Raw genomic sequence first — 19,336 nt, 5'->3', positions numbered from 1 at the left:
TTCGGGTCTGTAGCTCGTTCGGTGTTGCCATACGACGAAATTCAAAAACGTACCAATAGATGGCCCACCCTGTATAGGCACTCGACGTTCATTCGGGTTGTCTTTTTTATTATTGTACAATAACATTTATACTTTAGCAACGATTTTCACTGTAACATAAGAGCATGAATATCATTTCATATTAGAAATATCCTGGATATTTCATATTATGATTTCCACGCCTTATGGTTTTACGATCATCAAATCTAACTTCTGTAATTAAACATTCAACATATCCGTATTTTTCTATTATTACGACCTTACTCTATCACTGCATGAAGAATTTATTGTCAAATATTTATTTATTAAATAATAATTGAAGTTAAAATGCTCATCTCAATAAAACTTGAAGACATCCAAATTCTAAAATTTTGTTTTACAATGACTATAGGCATGATTTAATAATGAATTTTCTACTAAATAGTTTTCAATCCAAGAGCAATAAATTCATGATGGAACCAATAGATAGCGTTTATTAGTTTAGCAGAAACGCTATATCATATTAGGCGCCCATCTCATAATAGGTTAATTTCCTCTATGTATATTTATACACATACACATACACACACACACACACACACACACACACACACACACACACACGTATGTGTGTGATATAAAGCTAAAAAAATTATATTGAAATTATATATGTCTATAATTCTTTAAAAAATAAAAAATAAACAATCTTTATCTTATATTTAATGAATATGTAACAGATTTATATTTTACATATGACAGATATAGGAGAATATTTTCCTCTTATGTCTGAATTATATTTTCTTTTTCGCTATTTGTTTTGATATTTCTCAACAGAATGATCATTCCTCTAATTAATATTATCACTTTTATTATTTTATTCAGATTGTAAATTGAAATTTCAGAAATGTAATATAAATATTTATATACACAGATTTCCATTTTACAAATGCATATTTACTTGATATTTATCTATAATTTCATTACAAACAATTTAATAAACTATATTTGATTAATTATATATAATTTTGAAGAATACTATAAAACACAAACATTTTACGCTTTACAATTCACATTTTACTTTGTATTACAATTTATAATATAATTGAACATTCTCCAGCTACATTTTATTAGTTAATGAAATTTTGTTTCCTTTGTATAAAATTTTATGGAAATAGAATGATTCATTTATAATTATCACGAATTGCTTATGCGTTATCTGTGATTTACCTTGCATGGCTTTCCTTCGATGTGCAAATATAAAACAATATGTATTATAATTATATCAAGCCGGAAGACAATCATGAATAATACAAAATATTAATAATATAAATATTGCAAAATACATAATTATTAAATTAATAAACTAACAAAATAAGACAATTTTTTAATAAACATGTTTATATTCAATAACATAATAATTGCGTTCCAACATTCTGTAGTATATGTTTCATTGCGTATTCTTTATTGTATAAATAATTTAGTCACTGAATAAAAAAGACAAAATATCTAACATTTTGTGATTTCATTTTACATTTCATGCGTATCTGCTGTACAACGTTATAATATGTACATAAGTCTGCTCTTTATATATTATCTTCTTTTTCGAAGAAGAGAGAGCAACTTTTTTCCGAGAAAATACTCTAGTTACATTCTGTACATGTGTATGTATAATTTCAAAAATATTTTTTTCTTACATTTTTCATCACATCACTCACAATATTTTCACAAAACTATTCTTTACAACTGTGCCAGCATGTGATTTCTGAAAAATATGACAAACTGCTTCAACACATTAGTTAACTGCAGGAGTAAGTCTTGGCAGTTGGCACTTGGCAGGAATGTCTTTAGAAGGCAAAAGCGATGGCCACTTCATTCCCGCTCTTCATTCATCACATGTGCACTACCTTCGGTGTGCTAAAATAATATGTCACATAATAATAGAATCCAATCAAAACTTTTACCGAAACTGAACCAAAACACTCAGCTATATCAATTTCAACCGAAATCGAAACTAAAATTAAAAAATAAGAATCTTATAAAGATCATATGTATAGACACGCCCATACATCATATATTTTACTTTTTTTCAAAATATCATAATTTATTGAAATAATAATAATAATAATTAAATTTCGGCCGAAATCAAAAATCAAAATTTCGGTTGTCAATTTTGTATGTCAATTTTAGCTAAAGAATATAAATATTATACTCCTTAAAAACACCATAATTTAATTATTGAAACAATAATTGCACATATTAATATTTATGAAGAAGAACTATATGGTTTCGAAACTGACACATAATGAGTATTCATTTTCAGTTTCGGTAAAAGTTTCGATCGGACTCTACATAATAATAACTTTTACTATTTTCTTTACTTTATTATATAACATTTAAGAATCTAGAAAACTTTAAAATAATAAAATCAATGAAATTAAAATTGAAAAATCCAACATAAAAGTAAACATTTAGATTAATGAGTTGTGTATATAGTTCTAAAATAATAAAACTACATAAGCATAAAATTTAAATTCTGTAAACTGAGACGATATAATGTTACAAGTTTACAAAATTGAAAAATTATTTCACATTCTGAGATTAAATGAGACATAATGATCACATTCAGCAGACTCAACTGTTGAACAGATCCGTGAGCGCTCGCTGCTATTGGATGATCTAAAAGATTAATAGCGCTCACTGATTCGTTCCGCAACAGTTGTGTCTGCTGAACATGGCCAATATTGGATTATGAAATACAAAATGTTAAAAATATATTTTTTATAATTTACCTTTTGCCCCACAACCAATTCAAAAGAACGCTCGATTGGCTTTGAACATCTCGAGCTGTAAATATTGATACATACCATTAGTACATAATTTTAAATATTCACTAATATGTTTACTGATTATTCTATTAAAAACTAAATTAAAAAATCAAATGATACCTACAGAGCGTGTAATTAGCGTTGACAAATCTTGCGGCTGCTTCGGGTGGTAACGTGTTTAAAACGTCTCTATGCGCTAATAAAGACATTTGTTGTGTATGCCTTAACTCTCGTTCGTCCTTCAATCGTACATCCTTTGTATGGCTGACTGAATGTAGCTGTGACAATCTAAAGGAGAACTAGCTTATATCAAGCTGCAAGCAATTTACAATACGCAAAAAGCAAGATATTTAGGATTTTATGCTAAAGGATGAGAATATTTTTGATTCTTCAACATTTGAACTTAGGATATTGGATAATCTATGAAGAATCAATTTTTATTAAAATAAAATAAAAAATAAAACTTTTGATTAGACTATGATACCACAATAATCTTAATTAGAGTTCTGCCATTATTCGCGCCAATACATATCAGCGACTGGAATAAAGAAAAACTTGATTGGTCAGACGAGAAGCTGCGATTTTCGGTCATAAAAAAATCTATTTACGCAATTTGTTTACGCTTTTAATTTGTTCTTTAAATACACTACATTTAAAAAATATTCGTATTGCACATTTAACATTTAAGTATGGTCATAGAATTTTCTACCTATAATAGCGTTAAATATATATATTATTTTTTATATTGGATAAATAAAATTCAGGGATTAAAGCGTTAAATACATACACAATACGTATAAAACATAAAAATTTCTAAATCAAATCAAAATATAAAAAATCCAAATTATAAGCTGTGTAAGAGTTCACCTAAAAGTAATAAATTTGCAATTTCATTGTTATAAAAATAAGTTTTACTTACTTCAGAGCAAGAGCTTCCTTGTCCTCAATTGGAGTATCAATAGCTTCTTTCGCGATCTCGACTGGTCCCTCGGACTTTGAAGGCGAAGGTTGTTCCACGATAGGTTCTACTATCGCACGAGAAGACAATGATGAATCTTTTATTGGACTTGCTTCGGGGCTGCCTACTCTCCTAAGATCTTCGTTCACTCGGATCGCATTAGATAATCGCAATTGTAACGTATCGCGCTCCTCGAGCAACTGCATCAATTCGTGAGTCAATTCTTCACATCGAACGTCTCTTTGATGAAGCATATACAGCGCAAGATCTAATTCACTGGAAGTGGTTTCCTTATTATCAACTGATTGAATAGTTTCTGAGCTTTTCGATGATGCAGGTTCAACAGTGTCTATTTTCAAGGCATGCTGTATCAAATCATGTTCCAAAACCTTTTGCATCAACAATTTCTTGAGCCTGTTTACTTCTGTTTCATTAATCTCCAATGCTTGTCTTAATTCATTCAATTGTTTCTCTTCTTCCGCGGACAATGTCAGGAGTTCGTCTATACGCGCCTCTTTTTCATGAATTTGTACCTTTAAATTATGAAGTTCGGTGTCTTTGGTGATGCTCAGTTCAGCCAGTCTTCTTTCTTTTTCCGCCAGATCGTCGATTGTATGCATCAATTCGATCTCTTTTTGTTGTAACTTATTGTCCTGATTACTCGCAGTTGTCCGTAATTGTTCAAATTGTGCTTTCAAATTCTCGATGTCGCTATTTTTCAATCGAAGCTCCGCCAATAACTTCTGGTTTTCCTCCGATAATCTTTGCTTTATATTATCAATCTCCGATTCTTTCTTTTGCAATTCCCTCTTCAGAAATTCTTCAGCGTCAATACGAATTTGTTCTTTCTCAGAAGTTAGCTTCTCGATGGCGTTTCTATTCTCTTCAGACAGTCTCTCGTAATCTTTAAAATGCAGAATCTGCTCTTGTAATTCCGCAACTGTTGACTTTAATATCTGTATTTCTTGCTCTTTACCATACAATTCTCCCATCAATCTCTGTACGGTTTCACGCAGTTCGAAATCATCTGATTGCGGCTCCATACTAGCCTGGAGACACAACTGCGAATCTTTCTCAGCTATGACGTACTTCAATTCGTTTATCTCTTGTTGCTTCGCGTGCAATTCGTTCTGCAACCTAACAATTTCTTCCTGATCATGCACAGATCTTCGGTCTCTGGAGAACAAACTGGCTTCCTCCTTAGATACGTGCTCTTGACTTTGCCCGTTAACACGTTGTGTCAAAAGATTCACTTGCTGCTGCTTCTCTGTCAAGCTTTCCGTAGTTGCTCGCAAAGAAGCTTCTAGTGTAGCTTTCTCATTATACAAACAATTTATTCTATCTTGCATTTGCTGGATAATTGTAGGATACGTATTCTCGCTCAATACATATTTCAAATGTTCCAATTCTTGTTGCTTAACTTCCATTTGCGCTTTCAGTTCATTTATAGTGCTTTGCAATTCCGCATCATCGTCATGACCTATTCTAGGGACCGGAAGACTATCGATTATTTGGGCACTCTGCTCGTTGCGCAATCTCTCCAATTCGGCTCGTTTGTCATTCAATTCTTGATTCGTAACCTCTAATAAAGAATCCTTATCACTCATCATAGCCTTAATTCCTTCCAAATCATTTTCTTTGGCACATAATTGTGTGCTCATGTAATGCAATTGCTCGGTTTTCTCTCGCAAGTCGCGTTTCAAAGCATTAATTTGCTCTTTATTATTTTCTATTTGAGTTTGATATACTTTTGTCTCCTGTTCATATATCAATAAAATTGATTCTTTCTCCGATTTAAAAATCTGAACTTCTTGTTCCAAGCTGTGAATACGTGAATTGCATTCTTGTAAGTCAATTGTAGTTGCTTCCGTGACATTTAATCGATTCTGTAAATGTTGGATATCTGCTAAACATCTTTCCACTTCTACTGCGAGTTTCGTTTTTTCTTCCTCGTATTGTATCAATTCTTGTTGTTTTTCCCGCAATTTTTCATTCATCAAATTCATATCAGTTTGAGTAGTTCCTATTATCGAATTTCGTTCCGTTAGATCCTCCTTCAAATATGCAATTTGTTGCTGTTGCGTTTCCAATTTAGTCGTGTAATCTCGCAACTTCAAGATGTATTCATCGACTGTTGATTGCAATGCAGACGACTTCTCTGTTAAATCACGTAATTCCTTATCTTTTTCTTCGATTTCAATCGCGTGTTTCTGGACCAATTCTTGAGTAACCTCACTAACAATAGTATTTACTGTTTCCACACTTCTTTGCTGCATCAATTCGTGTTCCTTATCGCTAAATGCTTGCTTCCAGATTCCTACATCTTGTTTCTTCTCGTCCAATTCTTTAGTTAAGTTTTGTATTTCCGATTGTAGTGTCGCTTCAGCTTGCTGTCTTTCTACATATTGAACTTGAAGCTCTTGTTTCAGATCAGCAACTTCCTGAACTCTGACGTTAAGTAGCTCCGTGACTTCCATTAAAGATGCATTGAGAGTCGAAAGTTTTTCTTCCGAACTCATTAAAGCATTGCCTTCCAAAATATTTTTTTCTTCTAAAGCTTTTTGTAGATTTTCTATCTCCATTTCTAATCTATCTACCTTCTCCGCAAATTCAATCTTGAGAAGATCGTTGTTCTGCCGTGTTGCTGTCACTTGATCATTCGCGTCTATTAGACTTTGTTCATACTGCTTTCTGAGAACATCATATTCTTCCTTGCTTCTATTTAAAGCGCTTTGAAACTCAACATTTTGGTTGTTCAAAACGTCTAACTTTTTCATGAGCTCATCGATGTTACTGTTATCTTTTGATTCCAAATTTGCCATCGCCGCTTTTTGTTCTTCTAAAAAGTGTTGCAGTTGCTCATTTTCTGCTGCAAGCGCTTCTAATTCATCCTTCAAATCGTCTATTTCTTCTTTATATTTCTTTGATATTACTTCTAAGTTATCATTAGAATCTATTGATCTTTTCTGTGACTGATTACGTGCAACAGGTTTATCGATTTCATAAGATAACAGATCACTCTGACCTTCATGTATTGAAGAAGAAGTATCTTCTATATCAATCGCATTTTCTTGTAATCGCCACTCTAAAGATTGTATTTTATTACCCAGTTCCTTATTTTGAATGCGTAATACCTCAACTTCCATGTCCTGTCTCTCTTTCATTTCCATATATCTCTCATTAGCTGATACTATTACATCAAGCCGTTTTAATAAAGCTTCTTTCTCAGCAATGATATTTTTCTTTTCCTCCTTTATTTCATTAAGAGCTGTTTCCAAACTGGTAATTTGCGCCTTCAGCTCCTCTTCAATTGCCGTATCCAAATCGAAAAAGCTGTCAGTCTGTTTCTGCGTCTTTAATTGTTGCTGCAAACCCTCTATTTGCACTTTATATTCTTTCAATTTCTTTACCAATTTACCGTTCTTTATTTGCGTCGATTTACTCTCCTCGGTAATCCTAACGTTCTGTACTTCTAGATCTTTAATTTTATTTTCCAAATCTTCTACTTTCGCACGCAACTGCATTTCGGCGCTCAATGTCATCGTGCTGAGATGTTGACTGCTAATAGCTGATTGAACATTCTCCGCACTCCAACCCCAAGATTCCTCATCAATATTGAGATTCTCAGAACCGTTGTCCCAACCCATACCTATATCCAACTGAATCTCTTGTTGTATTTCCTTTTCAATAGGAGCTTGTGCCGATTGTACACGTTCTTCTTGGCTAATTGATTCTTCAGCTGTAGGAATTTGTTCTAATTCTTTTTCGACCAATTTTTCCATGGAAGTAAGTTCTTTCAAGCTATCTTTGTATATCTTCGATTCCTGGAGACTCTGTTTTGAATCATCCAAAGCTTGCGTGAGATGTGCAATAAGTGCTCGAGTCTGATCCCTTTCTTGCAAAACGTTCTCTAATTCAATCTGTAGATTGCCCTGACTCGCAAGCGTTTCTTTCAGTTCTTCCAAGGATCGCGTTAAATCACTTACTTGCAGTTGTAGCAAGTCTCTCTCTGTGGTGGTTGCTAAAATACGCTGTTCCCACTCTTGTATTAAATCATTGTCACTAACACTCCTCGCTCCTGTTTCCAAATTATTAATCTGAAGTTTATATGACTCGACTTGTTGATCTCGTTCCGCTGTTAATGTTTCAATAGTCTCTTTTACAAAAGTCAATTCTGTTTTTATTGCAGCGATTTCTGTGTCCTTAAGTAATATTTCTGTTCGTAAACCGGCTTCTATATCTACATGTTGCTGCAGTTGCGAATTCATTTGTTGATTTACAGTATTTAATTCATTAATCAATAAATCTATTTGGGTGCTTTTGTCAATTACAAGCTGCTGTAATCTCTGTGACTCTGCTTCAGTAGTACGATATTGTTCCTGTAACGTTTTCAAATCATTTAACTGACGAGTTACATTATCCAATTCTGCATTCAATGAATCTATCTGCGCGTTCTTTTCAGAAAGAAGATCCTCTCTCTTTTTTAATTCACTTTGTAAATTTTCAGATTGATTTTGTAACTCTTGGATATGTAATCTCTCTTCTTCTATATTATTGAATAAAAGTCCTATTTCTTTTATATACTCAGAACACTGACTCTGTTTCTCGTTTAATAAACTCTGCAGTCGTCCTATTTCCTTTTTATCCGAGGTGTCCGTATCCGAAACAGAGGCTGTATCAAAAATTTTCGCGGAGTCGAACAATTGTAAAACATCATCATTCTTCTGTTGTTGCTGATTTTCAGTAATAGGAATTTCAACTTCTTTGGAAACTTCAACTTTGCATTCCACATTTTTGTACTTCTCCAACTCAGCCTCCAATTCCGATACTCTCCGTTCGCTCACGGCTTTTTCCATTTTCAAAGAATCGATTTCCTGTTGCAATGTATTTGTTTGATCCATAAGCGATTGGTTGAAGCGCTCTTGAGCAGTTTGCATCATCATATCATTATATCTCTGAGACTCATCATGAAGTAATACGATATTGCCATACGAATTGGCCAACTCATTATTCAAATTTTCAATTTCTGCTTGACGTTCTTGTAAACGCGCTTCTAATGCTTGAACCAAATTTTGACATTGCTCGGAATGATCGCAGTGCTGCGCGATTCGTGCATCTTCTTCTCTTAGTTCACTCTGTTCTGGAACCTGTGTCATAGTCGCAATTTCTTTTTGTAACTGCTCGATTAATACACGACGTTCTTCTGATTTCTTCTCAGCATTTTCTAATTTCTCGTCGATTTGTGTTTGTTTGGAAAACAAGAGGCCATTTTCTGCTTTCAGATTCTTTATTGTAGCAAGTTGTTGCACATATTCGTTTTCCATTACTTGCATGCGTACACTCAATTCTCGCGCTTGCTCTTTCACCTCATCCAAAACTATCTGTTTCTGTTCATCTTCTTTGCTCGCAGTTTGTTTGTAGATTTCATATTCTTTGATAATGTCCTCCTTCGCCGTTTTCTCAATTATCACTTCGAGAGAAATGCGTTCTATTTCTGTGCGTTGCTTCTCAATTTCCTCATCCATCTCCGCAACATGCTCCATTAATATGCCAATTTTTTCCTTTAAACTAGTCGATTCTTTTTCAAATTTCTCTGAATTTGCAAGAATCTCCGCAGTATCATTCTTCGCTTGCAGTAATTTTTCCTCCAAATCATGGATCTTGTTATCCTTTTCCCGCATGGAAATCTCTACTTCTTGTATCTGCTTGTTTTTAACTTCTTTCTCATCTTTCTCTGTCGTCCATTTCTCTTCCAATTCAGCAACACGCGCTTCAAGTTCTTGACATGTTATTTTCTTTTTATTGAACGTAGCAACAATCTTCTTCATCTTTTCAGATTGCGCTAGTAGCTTATTCTCTGATTCTAAAAGTTTTTGTTCCAAATCTGCGACCTTGCTTTCTAAAACGATTTTCATCTCTTCTGTAAAGTTTTTACTAAGCAGTTCTTTCTGTTCTAATTCGGATTTCATAACTTCGTTTTCCTGTGTTTTCTCAACTAATTCCTCGAGAACGTCTTCCAATCTACGATTAAGCATCGCTATATCCTCCATGTGCTTAGCTTTAAGCCGTTCCATTTGCTTGTACTCGATCGTCAGCTCTGATTGCACTTTTTCAGCGTATGTAGTTTGATTGTCCAAAATTGCTTGCAGTTCCCAAATTCGTTTTTCAGCTTCAATCTTATCGTTCTTGACTTCTTCAATTTGTGCGTCCAAATCCTTCTTAGCCACAAGTAAATTATCAATTTCCTGTTCTTTCTTAATTAATTCATTTTCAATATTCTCGTCATGTTTTGACATATCCTCAATTTTTTGCGATAACTCATTGTTTTCTTTTAACGTTTCTTCATATTTACTTTGTAATTCAGTATAACTTGTTTGTTTATTTCGCAAATTCTCCAATATTTCCTCAAATTCTGTTATAGACTTGGATTGCTCTAACACTTCAGTAATTTTGCTAATATTATTTTGTAGAGCATAAACTTCCTCTTCTTTCTCCTTTATTATATTATTAAGTCTAGCAACCTCTCCTAATGATGACAATAAAGTAGCCTCGTTTTCTTTAAGCTTGATCGAATGGTTATTCAACTCATCTTGTAAACTGTCTATAGTAATCATTCCATTTTGCAATTGTGCATATTTAGTATGCAACTCTTGATCTTTCTTTTCAATCTCAGCCTTCAAATCTGCAATTTCATGTTCTTTCGCCGTTACATTCGCCACTTCATCTCGTAATCTCGTTTCAAGGGAGCTCATGATACCTTGAAGATGATCTTGTAGAGCATCACTCGCCGCATCTTTTTGTTTTATCACTTCTAGCAATTCTTTATTATCATTCTCCAATGTCTTAAAAGCTTCTTCTATCGATGCTTTTCCTTGCTCCAGCGCTTGCATTTTTTCTTGGATGTCATCATATTTGAATTTCCATTCTTCTGCTGTAACGAACATATCCTTCAATTCACGTTCTACACTTTCCAATTTTGCACCCGATACTTCATACTTCAGTAATTGTTCGGCTTTCTTTTGCAATTCTGTCTCCATGCTTTCCAATTTCATGTTCATTTCCTCTATCTGATTTTTATATTCTACAATTAATATTTTACTATTTTCCAATTCTTTTTCTAAGGACGCTACAATTACAGTTTGCGATTCCTGATAAACAACTTCCTCCGCCTTTCGCATCTCCGAAATTTCATCGGACGATTTCTGTAAAAGAATAATTTGCTCTTGCAATTCCTGCTTCTCATGGGCAACATTCTCCTTCTCCTGATTCAATTTCTCCAGTTTATCAATAAGCTGCAATCTTTCTCTAGAGAAATCATCACAGGTTGTATGTTTCAGCTTTAAATCCAGCTCTTCTTTTTCTCTGGTAATTTTAATTAGGTGTTCTGTTTGATTATTGATATGCTCTTCGAGCTGTGCGATCGTCATTATCATCTGAGCATTTTCTTTCTCCAATGTCGCGAGTTTGGACTTTGCATCATCAGTTTCGCATGATGTTACATTAACCGAGTGTTCAATTGAAGTTTTCCGCAATTGCGTCAGCTCTTTTTCAAGAATTTGTTGCCTCTCTATTAAGGCATTAATTTGATCAGCAGATTCTATCACTTGAATTGACATTTGAGAAGTATGAGATGACTCCATTTGAAGACGTTCCTCCAATTTCGTACGATTTATAACTAATTCAGTATTCTCCGCTGTCAACATTTCTGTACGATCTTGTAGCCTGTTATTTTCTTCTGTGAGATCCTCTATCTGTGGCTTAAGTTGAGAAATCTCTCCCAACAAATTATCATTTTCTTGGGTAAGTGTCTTAATCTGCAATCGCAAATTACTATCATCTCTAGATGTTTCTAAATTATGATCAATCTTAGAGATATCCAATTCAGCGTTACTTTCTATTTGGTGCAGTCGTTCTTCCAGTTTTGTTAATTTGATAACAAGTTCGTTATTCTCTTGAGTAAGTAGTTCAATCTTTGTTGGGCTATCATTATGTTCCGGGATACGCTCAAAAGATTCCGTAGAACCTGTGTCGGACCCCTTCTCTTCAATCCTACTCAACTTTATGGTCAATTCGCTGTTCTCCTGCGTCAATTGCTCAATCTTCTTTATCAACTCGTTACGGTCCGTATCGTTTATGGTTTCGAAAGATTCCGTCGAACCAGCATGTGAACCATCCTTCTCCTCCAACTTCGATAATTTAAGTGTTAATTCATTGTTCTTTTGTTCCAAATCCTCAATTTTTTTCAATAGATCATTTCTATCATTCATTTGAATAGCTTCGAAAGATTCCGTTGAACCAGTATCCGAAGTACCTTTCTCTTCCATTTTGTTTAATTTGTTGTATAATTCTGAATTTTCCTGCGTCAAAGCATCAAGCTTTTTTAGAAGTTCATGATGTTCAATTTCAAGTTTATTCTCAGTCTGTTCTTTGTGCGCTGTTTCTAATTGTTCTTCTAGTTCAACGATCTTCATCTCTGCAGTCACTCTAAGATTCTCAGACTCCGCGTTCTCCGCTTCTAGAGCTAAAACTTCCTGCTTCACCGTGTGAAGTTCTGAAAAAAGATATTCAAGTTTTACGAAATCGTTCCATCGAAATATAAACATGCTGATATTTAATATTCAATAATATAATATATTCAATAATATAATATATGTAGAATTAGAAATATAGTTATTAACACTGTTACACGCACACTAATTAATTATAGTCCATTAAAAAAAAGCAGAATAGCTCGTAATTTACAATTCTATTAGAATATATAACATAATATATAATTTCATATTTAAAAAATTTAATCCATGAAGACACAAATACATCTTATTCTGTATAGATTAATCAATATGACAAATTACCTTGCGTTAGATCTAACTTTTGGTTCTCTAAGATGGCGATTGCATCAATATGCATCTGTATTTCTTTTGTCTGAGATGAAACCTTACTTTCCAGGTCAGCAACACGTTCTTGCCAATCTCCTGCTGAGGCTGTGCAGATCGTATAATTTGCCGATAACGTACGTGCAATTTCATTCATAGTAAGCTTTGAGCAAGCAGTAATTAAATGCTAAGCTTGAGTTACAAAAAATTTGTTGACAAAATTCCTTTTTATGCAATTGATAATTATATAAGATAATAGTTAAATAGTACTCTAACAGATTTTAAAAAGTGATTTCTCACACTAAATTAAAAAAAACAGAAAAACAAATATTTAAGATACAGAATGTTAAAGATACGAGGTGTTAAAGTGGAAAGAAAAATTTTTTTCAAAAATTTTAAAAACTACTCGGATCATTTTGACGAAATTTTGTATTTACAATTTCATCAAAATAATCTAAATTATTTCTTTTTATTTGCGGAAAAAATGAAATTTTTCCTTCAACTTGAACACGTATTGTACCTTCTTCTCTTAAAATCTTTAAAGTACTTAACTATCATCCTGTATATTCTTTGTCCCAAAATATCACAAACTATCAGCAGATTCTATTTTTAAATAATACATTATGAAATTCATTAATCAATATTAACCATATTTAACATATGTTAAATTTTTAATATACTTATATTATCATTTTATTTAATATTTGAGATTGAAATATGTATGTGACAATATTTAATGATTACATACATTTTATTGTTAAGATAATATCTTCTTATATTTTTAATTAAAAGCACAAATCTACTGACAGTATGCATTATTTTTTAATATATTTAGAATATTCTTCTCTTTCTATAATTATTTGAAGCAATAAACATTATAAAAAGCCAAGAATTATATATTTCATTCAATTCACTGTTTTACATATATATTTAACTAATATCACACGTACACCAATCGAATCATATATACTAATCAAAAATTAGTAAAAATTATGTAATCAAAGTATAATATTAATACTTTCAATCGCATATTATTCATTTTAATAATCGCATATAATAATAGTATTAGTAAATAAGAATGCGCCGCAAAAATTTCAAAAAAGTTATTGCAATTAATCATATATCGTTCATGCAATTATCCATCTATTTAATATAAAATGAGAAAACGTGGGATATAAAAGTACTAAGAATAAATCTACTTCTATGAATAAATGCGCAGCAAACTTTGACAAGTAAAGTAGGTACCATGTTATGCTTAATAACAAAAAAATATTTCAAATATCATTGATTAGTATTTTTCGTAAATGTTTCGATATAATTGAAGCATACAAGACACACAAATAAAGAGATTCCATCACCAGAAAATATTGAGAAGTTGTTTTCCGCGTTTTCTTTTAATACTCAAAACTCAATTAATATTTTATTGATTGTACTCTACATTTGCAAAATTGATATCAATTATCACTACAGATATTATCTTTCTTATATAAATCCTTTGTTTTATTGTAAAAAATATATACATATAATTATAACAATTAGAACGAATACTTTTCATTCATAGAGAAAACAGGGCAAGAAAACAAGCTATCGCGATAAAAAATATGAACATAGATTGCATTAAAAATCCGGTAATATAACTAGGACAACGGAAACGTCGGTGATAAAACGTTTGTCCTGGTTCCTACCTTTAAGCTCGTCAAAGTCTACCAGACTCAGCTGAAGGTTACCTTTCTCTTCCTCCAATAATGCCACTTGATTGCCCAATCTAACGAGTTCTGCATTTGTATCGGATATCTAATAGAACACACATATTACTATTTTCGTAGACAGAAATTCGCAAACATATTGTCCCAATTGATTAATATTTAATGCCCTCAAACAATATTAATTGTATTTCAATTAAACAGTCAGTAAAGCTATTTTATGGAAAATAAAACAATAAAAATTTATATATATTTTTCTCCAATTATAATTCATAATTTTTAACATTAGAATCTAAAAATAATAATTTAATAAATTCTTACCATTTTGAAGTTTTCCAATTGCTTTTGTAAATTTTTCACTTTGCTTCTATGTTGAGCCTTTAATTTAATCGTACTTTTATTTAAATCTTCCAATTCTTTTGTCAATTTTATTATCATATCTTCTTTAGGTATCGCTTGTTCAGTTGACAATCTCATTGCGATATCATTCTTCTCCGCTTCAAGTTCATGCACTTGTTTTTCAAGATCGGTAATTTTATTAGAATACTCCTCATTTTTGTATGACAATTCGGCTACTTGCTTCTGCAACTCAGTCTTCGATTCTTCTTCTAGCAATTTATTTGATTGTTTAAGTTCTTCTATCAAATTTTCAAGTTCTGCTATTCTGTTGTCTTTCTCGACAATTGCATCATTACTATCAACTAATTTACTAGTAATAATCTTATCCTGCAATCCAGCAATATTTTTCTGTAATTCGTATTTCTCATCCAGAAGTTGCCGATTATTCTGCTCCAATTTCTCTATCCTGAATTGTAAATCCTCAACTGCCGGAGTTGTCACTATACCGGCACCAGATTCTAATTGAAATATCCTTTCTTTGGCTTCCGCCAATTTTATTTCGTATTCCCCTAATTGCTGAAGAAGATTGTCATTCTTTAATTTCAATGATGATTCGACAAGAACAAAATTTTCCTGCATTGATTTCATCGCGTCTTTTGTTTCCGCTAAAGTATCCATAGTGGAACGCGAGAAATCTGCACTTGCCAATTCAGATATTTTTTGTTCTTTGAGTTGCTCTTCAAACCTAAAAAGTATAAAAAATAAATAATTAAGAAAACTTGAAATCTTAAAACATTATTCTATGTAAGAAACAAATATTATGCAATATTATATGTAATAATATCAATAATTAATATTTTACTATAATTTAATTATATATATTTTATCTGATAAAAACTGAATATTTTCTTTGCGATTTCGATTAATAATACGAAATATTTTGTTATTTGTTATTACTCGAATATCAAAGCTTTTATTTCAAATGTTATTTAATTTTATAATGTAACAAAATACATAATATATATTACCAAAAAATATATTACCTATTAATTGTATGCTCCAATTCTGATATCCTGTTATCTCTTTCCTCTAATTGTTCCAATAGACTGACATTCTTATTTTTCAGAGACGTTTCGATCAAGATAAAATTTTCTTGCATCGTTCGCATTTCGTCTTTCGTATCTTCGAGAGTGTCCAATGTAGTCTTACCCTTCTTGGAAAGATCTGCAGACATAAGAGTAATCGCTTTCGTTTTGGAATCAATAACGGAGTCTTTCTCTTTTAAATTTTCTTGAAGATCCAAAATAGTAGCTTCTAACTCGATGATTTTGTTATTTAATTCCATAATTTTTTTTTCCTTTTCTTGAATATTTTGTATTTGAACTGGCGCCATCACCTTAAATTTAAAAAAGCAAAACATAAATTTTATCAAACTAAAAAAACTAATAAATTTTAGCGTACTGTTGTAAATTTTTTATGAATAAATTAACTATGTAATCAATTTTTATTTTTTTCATTACATCCATTAGAATATTATGAAAAATTATAATATTTAAATAAGAAAATTATGTTAAGAGAGCAAATATAGAACTCACATTCGAAGTGATGACAAGAGGCCTAATTGGTGTGATACTTAGTTGATCCTTGTGTTCTGCTGCTGCTAAATCCGTTTCATCCAATTGTTGCCTAATAGCTTCCATTTTCTCTTCCACTGCTCGTTTTGTTTCTGTCAATTCTTTGCTACGTTGCTCAAATACTTTTCTATTTTCCGCTAATTTTCGTTGAAGTAAAGAAGACTTTGCCTTTGGGGTTTTTGCTTGACTAATGTCATCAATTGTATCATCTGTTACATCCATTGTGGTAGATTCAGTCTTATGCGTAGTGTCTTTGGATGATGAAGCTCCTTCTTTACTACGACGTGATAACTTGGCTCTAGACTTAATCTTTGACAATCTTCTTGCATACTCCTAGATACATAAACAAAAAATAAATGTGCATACAATACATATGTAATTACAGAACATTGTTTCAATAATAATACAAAGCAATAAAAATTTTAACGTCATTTCTTTTTTTCCTAGTAACTAAATGAAGTCCTATTATTTTATTATTTGATATGATCTAAAATATTTGATTTTAAGATATTTATGAATTAAATTATATAATTTGACAATTAATCTATAAATAAAATCATTTACTTACATTCTTAAAATGTTTTCTCAATTTTTATTCAGTAATAATTCAAAGACAATTATTTAATGTAAATATTAAATAAGAAAGTTTTTTGCTTGATATTCACATGACATGCAATATATATGCAAAGAATGAGGTTTTTGAAAATGAGGTATTTAAGTAGTTTAATAATTTATATTACCTGGACCTCCTCCTCCTTTCTCTTTAAACTTTGTTGATTCCTCATCATGATTTCCTTGAGAGATTCTAATTGATTTTTATTCTGCTCGCATGTCTCCGTGTGTACCACAGCCTCAGGAGAGCCGCCTTCCATCGCGCCTGATGATTCCTCAGACGCGTTCCACATTATGCACTGTACAAACAGAAGCAACACAAACCACTGCATTATCTGTTTTCCAACCTACTGGGAATACACTCTGACAAGGGACAACTGAAAGTTAATGGCAGTGAAAGTTTTTTATCTAATATGGCAAAATAGAGTATCACCGAGTGCTCCCATTTTCCAGATCTAATTGGATAGGGTCTAGACTGGGGCAAACTAATTGCATTAAGTCTCGACGCAGATCAGACTTTTCACATTTCACCTCATTTCTACATAATACTCAGTACAGAGACAACACCAAAGATCATGCATCTTTTCTCCGTTCTTTATTCTAAAAGTATCAACAATAATATTACAAAAAAATGTAAGTGTTACAAATTAATATTATTAAACACTTTATTAATATCATATCATTTTATGAATCAATTAATTACACATCATTAGGATGTTTTAGAATTATTCCTTTTTATTTCTATTATTATGTCCATTATATTAGTATTAATTCTTATTTTCATTACTTTAACGTTAGTTTTTCAGTTTTTTATCTTTAATAGCTGCATAATGTTAATCGCAAGAAAATATGCAGAAAATATCATATGCTGATCATGCCTATAATATATAAAATTACAAATAGATAAAATTCATAAATAAATAATTGTATAATTATTAGTTAATATAATTATAATTATATTAACTCAAATTTCTTTTTAAAAAATTAAATCTTTATTACAATCATGTATCCATTTATTTTTGATAAAAAAGAATATCACTCATATATTCTTGAGCAATACAGTGGATATACAGTTTCTGTCTCAATTTAAATTTGAGTTTATCCTTTTTTATTTAATTTGAGTTTATCTTTTTTTATTTCAAAAATAACATAGGATATTATATATTGAATTTAAAAAAATTACTTTGATACTGTTTCTATTTATAATATTATATAAAAGCAATTGATTATTGAATTTAAAACAAATTTATATTTTTTCTTAGGGAATAGTATAGGAAGCTTTTACAAACAAATATTTTGTTTCACATACACAAAAATGTTTGCATTTTTTAAAGAATAACATCTGTACGTCTTTATTAAAATTATATATTCATAATAACAGTACAAAATTAATACAAAGATTGACTAAGTTTTTCATAAATGTTTATTAATTCAAAAATATTAGATAGAACAATACAAAAACAATAGATAAAACAATTTTTTTTTCACACAAAAACAATAAAATATTATATTTTATATTCAACGTGAACTTATATTAAATTACATACTTCGTGTTATTATTTCCAATTGTTTACTTTATATTGTATTATCATCTTCAGTAATATAACTGAGTATAATCATTTTATAAATATGACAAAATATAAAAAATATAATATAAAAAGGAGTTTAATAACCAGAATATTTTTATTTTTTATATATCTGCATTTTCAAATTTCAAAACTAAACAATACATGTATTAGGTATACATACATATATCAAGGACAAAAAGTGCGCAAACATAACGAAAATTATAAAACAGCGATATAACATAAACGAATTTATAAAGACATGCATATTCGTCAATTTAACATAATGTTCGAGAACAAAAAAAAACTAGGTCTTCAAATTGTGAGTCGTAAGAGCAAAATCAACAATGCTGCTAAGAGTGCAAAGTAATAATAAATGTTAAGAAAAATTCACTTAGTTGCACAGTCTGCGGAATCTTAGCGAATCGGAAATACGTGGTCATGCAAAACTGTTCGGTTATACGGAACGGACATATCGGACTTCGCCGAACGCCGAACGGCAGAACACGTAGCAAAGTGACGTAATCCACGCGAGGGACGCACGTGAAAGAAATGTGAGCGCGCGTTTCTCCAACTCATGGATGTCGTCGGGGGACGATCGGGAACGGGGAGATCGCGACTTGGAGTGCAACTTCCCGATGCAACATTTACGTACCTTCTGTTTGACGTCGCGTGAAGTGTCAGGAGGATAACACGTCGCCGCTCATAATTAGGTCGCTCTGTCGCCGATCGCGGTTCCTCGGCGCTGCGAGTGAGCGCACGTCAAACACGCATACCACGGTGGAACGATCCGTGGATACGCGATGATA

At 31.7% G+C, this 19,336-nt stretch overlaps 1 protein-coding gene across 3 annotated transcripts; it reads right to left on the bottom strand.

The window, feature by feature from the left end:
• Positions 1-1,459: 1,459 nt before the first annotated feature.
• On the bottom strand, positions 1,460-19,326 carry LOC105144047 (uncharacterized). 3 transcript variants are annotated; one of them, XM_011052704.2, is made up of 11 exons: positions 19,183-19,326; positions 17,091-17,261; positions 16,312-16,683; positions 15,760-16,112; positions 14,699-15,461; positions 14,360-14,468; positions 12,654-12,782; positions 3,763-12,352; positions 2,968-3,131; positions 2,808-2,862; positions 1,460-1,932 (listed from the first exon to the last, which is right to left on the bottom strand). In XM_011052704.2, exons 2-11 carry the CDS (start codon positions 17,253-17,255, stop codon positions 1,908-1,910), a joined length of 10,725 nt encoding a protein of 3,574 aa, XP_011051006.1. In that variant the 5' UTR covers positions 17,256-17,261; positions 19,183-19,326; the 3' UTR covers positions 1,460-1,907. The 3 variants fall into 3 exon arrangements, with proteins under 3 accessions (XP_011051006.1, XP_011051007.1, XP_087260832.1); XM_011052705.2 differs by having other exon boundaries at positions 14,402-14,468; XM_087404706.1 differs by lacking the exon at positions 19,183-19,326 and having other exon boundaries at positions 17,091-17,429.
• Positions 19,327-19,336: the final 10 nt, after the last annotated feature.

The sequence above is a fragment of the Acromyrmex echinatior genome, chromosome 3 (genome assembly GCF_024713525.1).
Source record: "Acromyrmex echinatior isolate Ae372 chromosome 3, ASM2471352v2, whole genome shotgun sequence".
In the NCBI taxonomy this organism is placed as follows: Eukaryota; Metazoa; Arthropoda; class Insecta; order Hymenoptera; family Formicidae; genus Acromyrmex; species Acromyrmex echinatior.
Note: the sequence above shows the minus strand (reverse complement) of the source record. Positions and strands in the feature narration are given on the sequence as shown.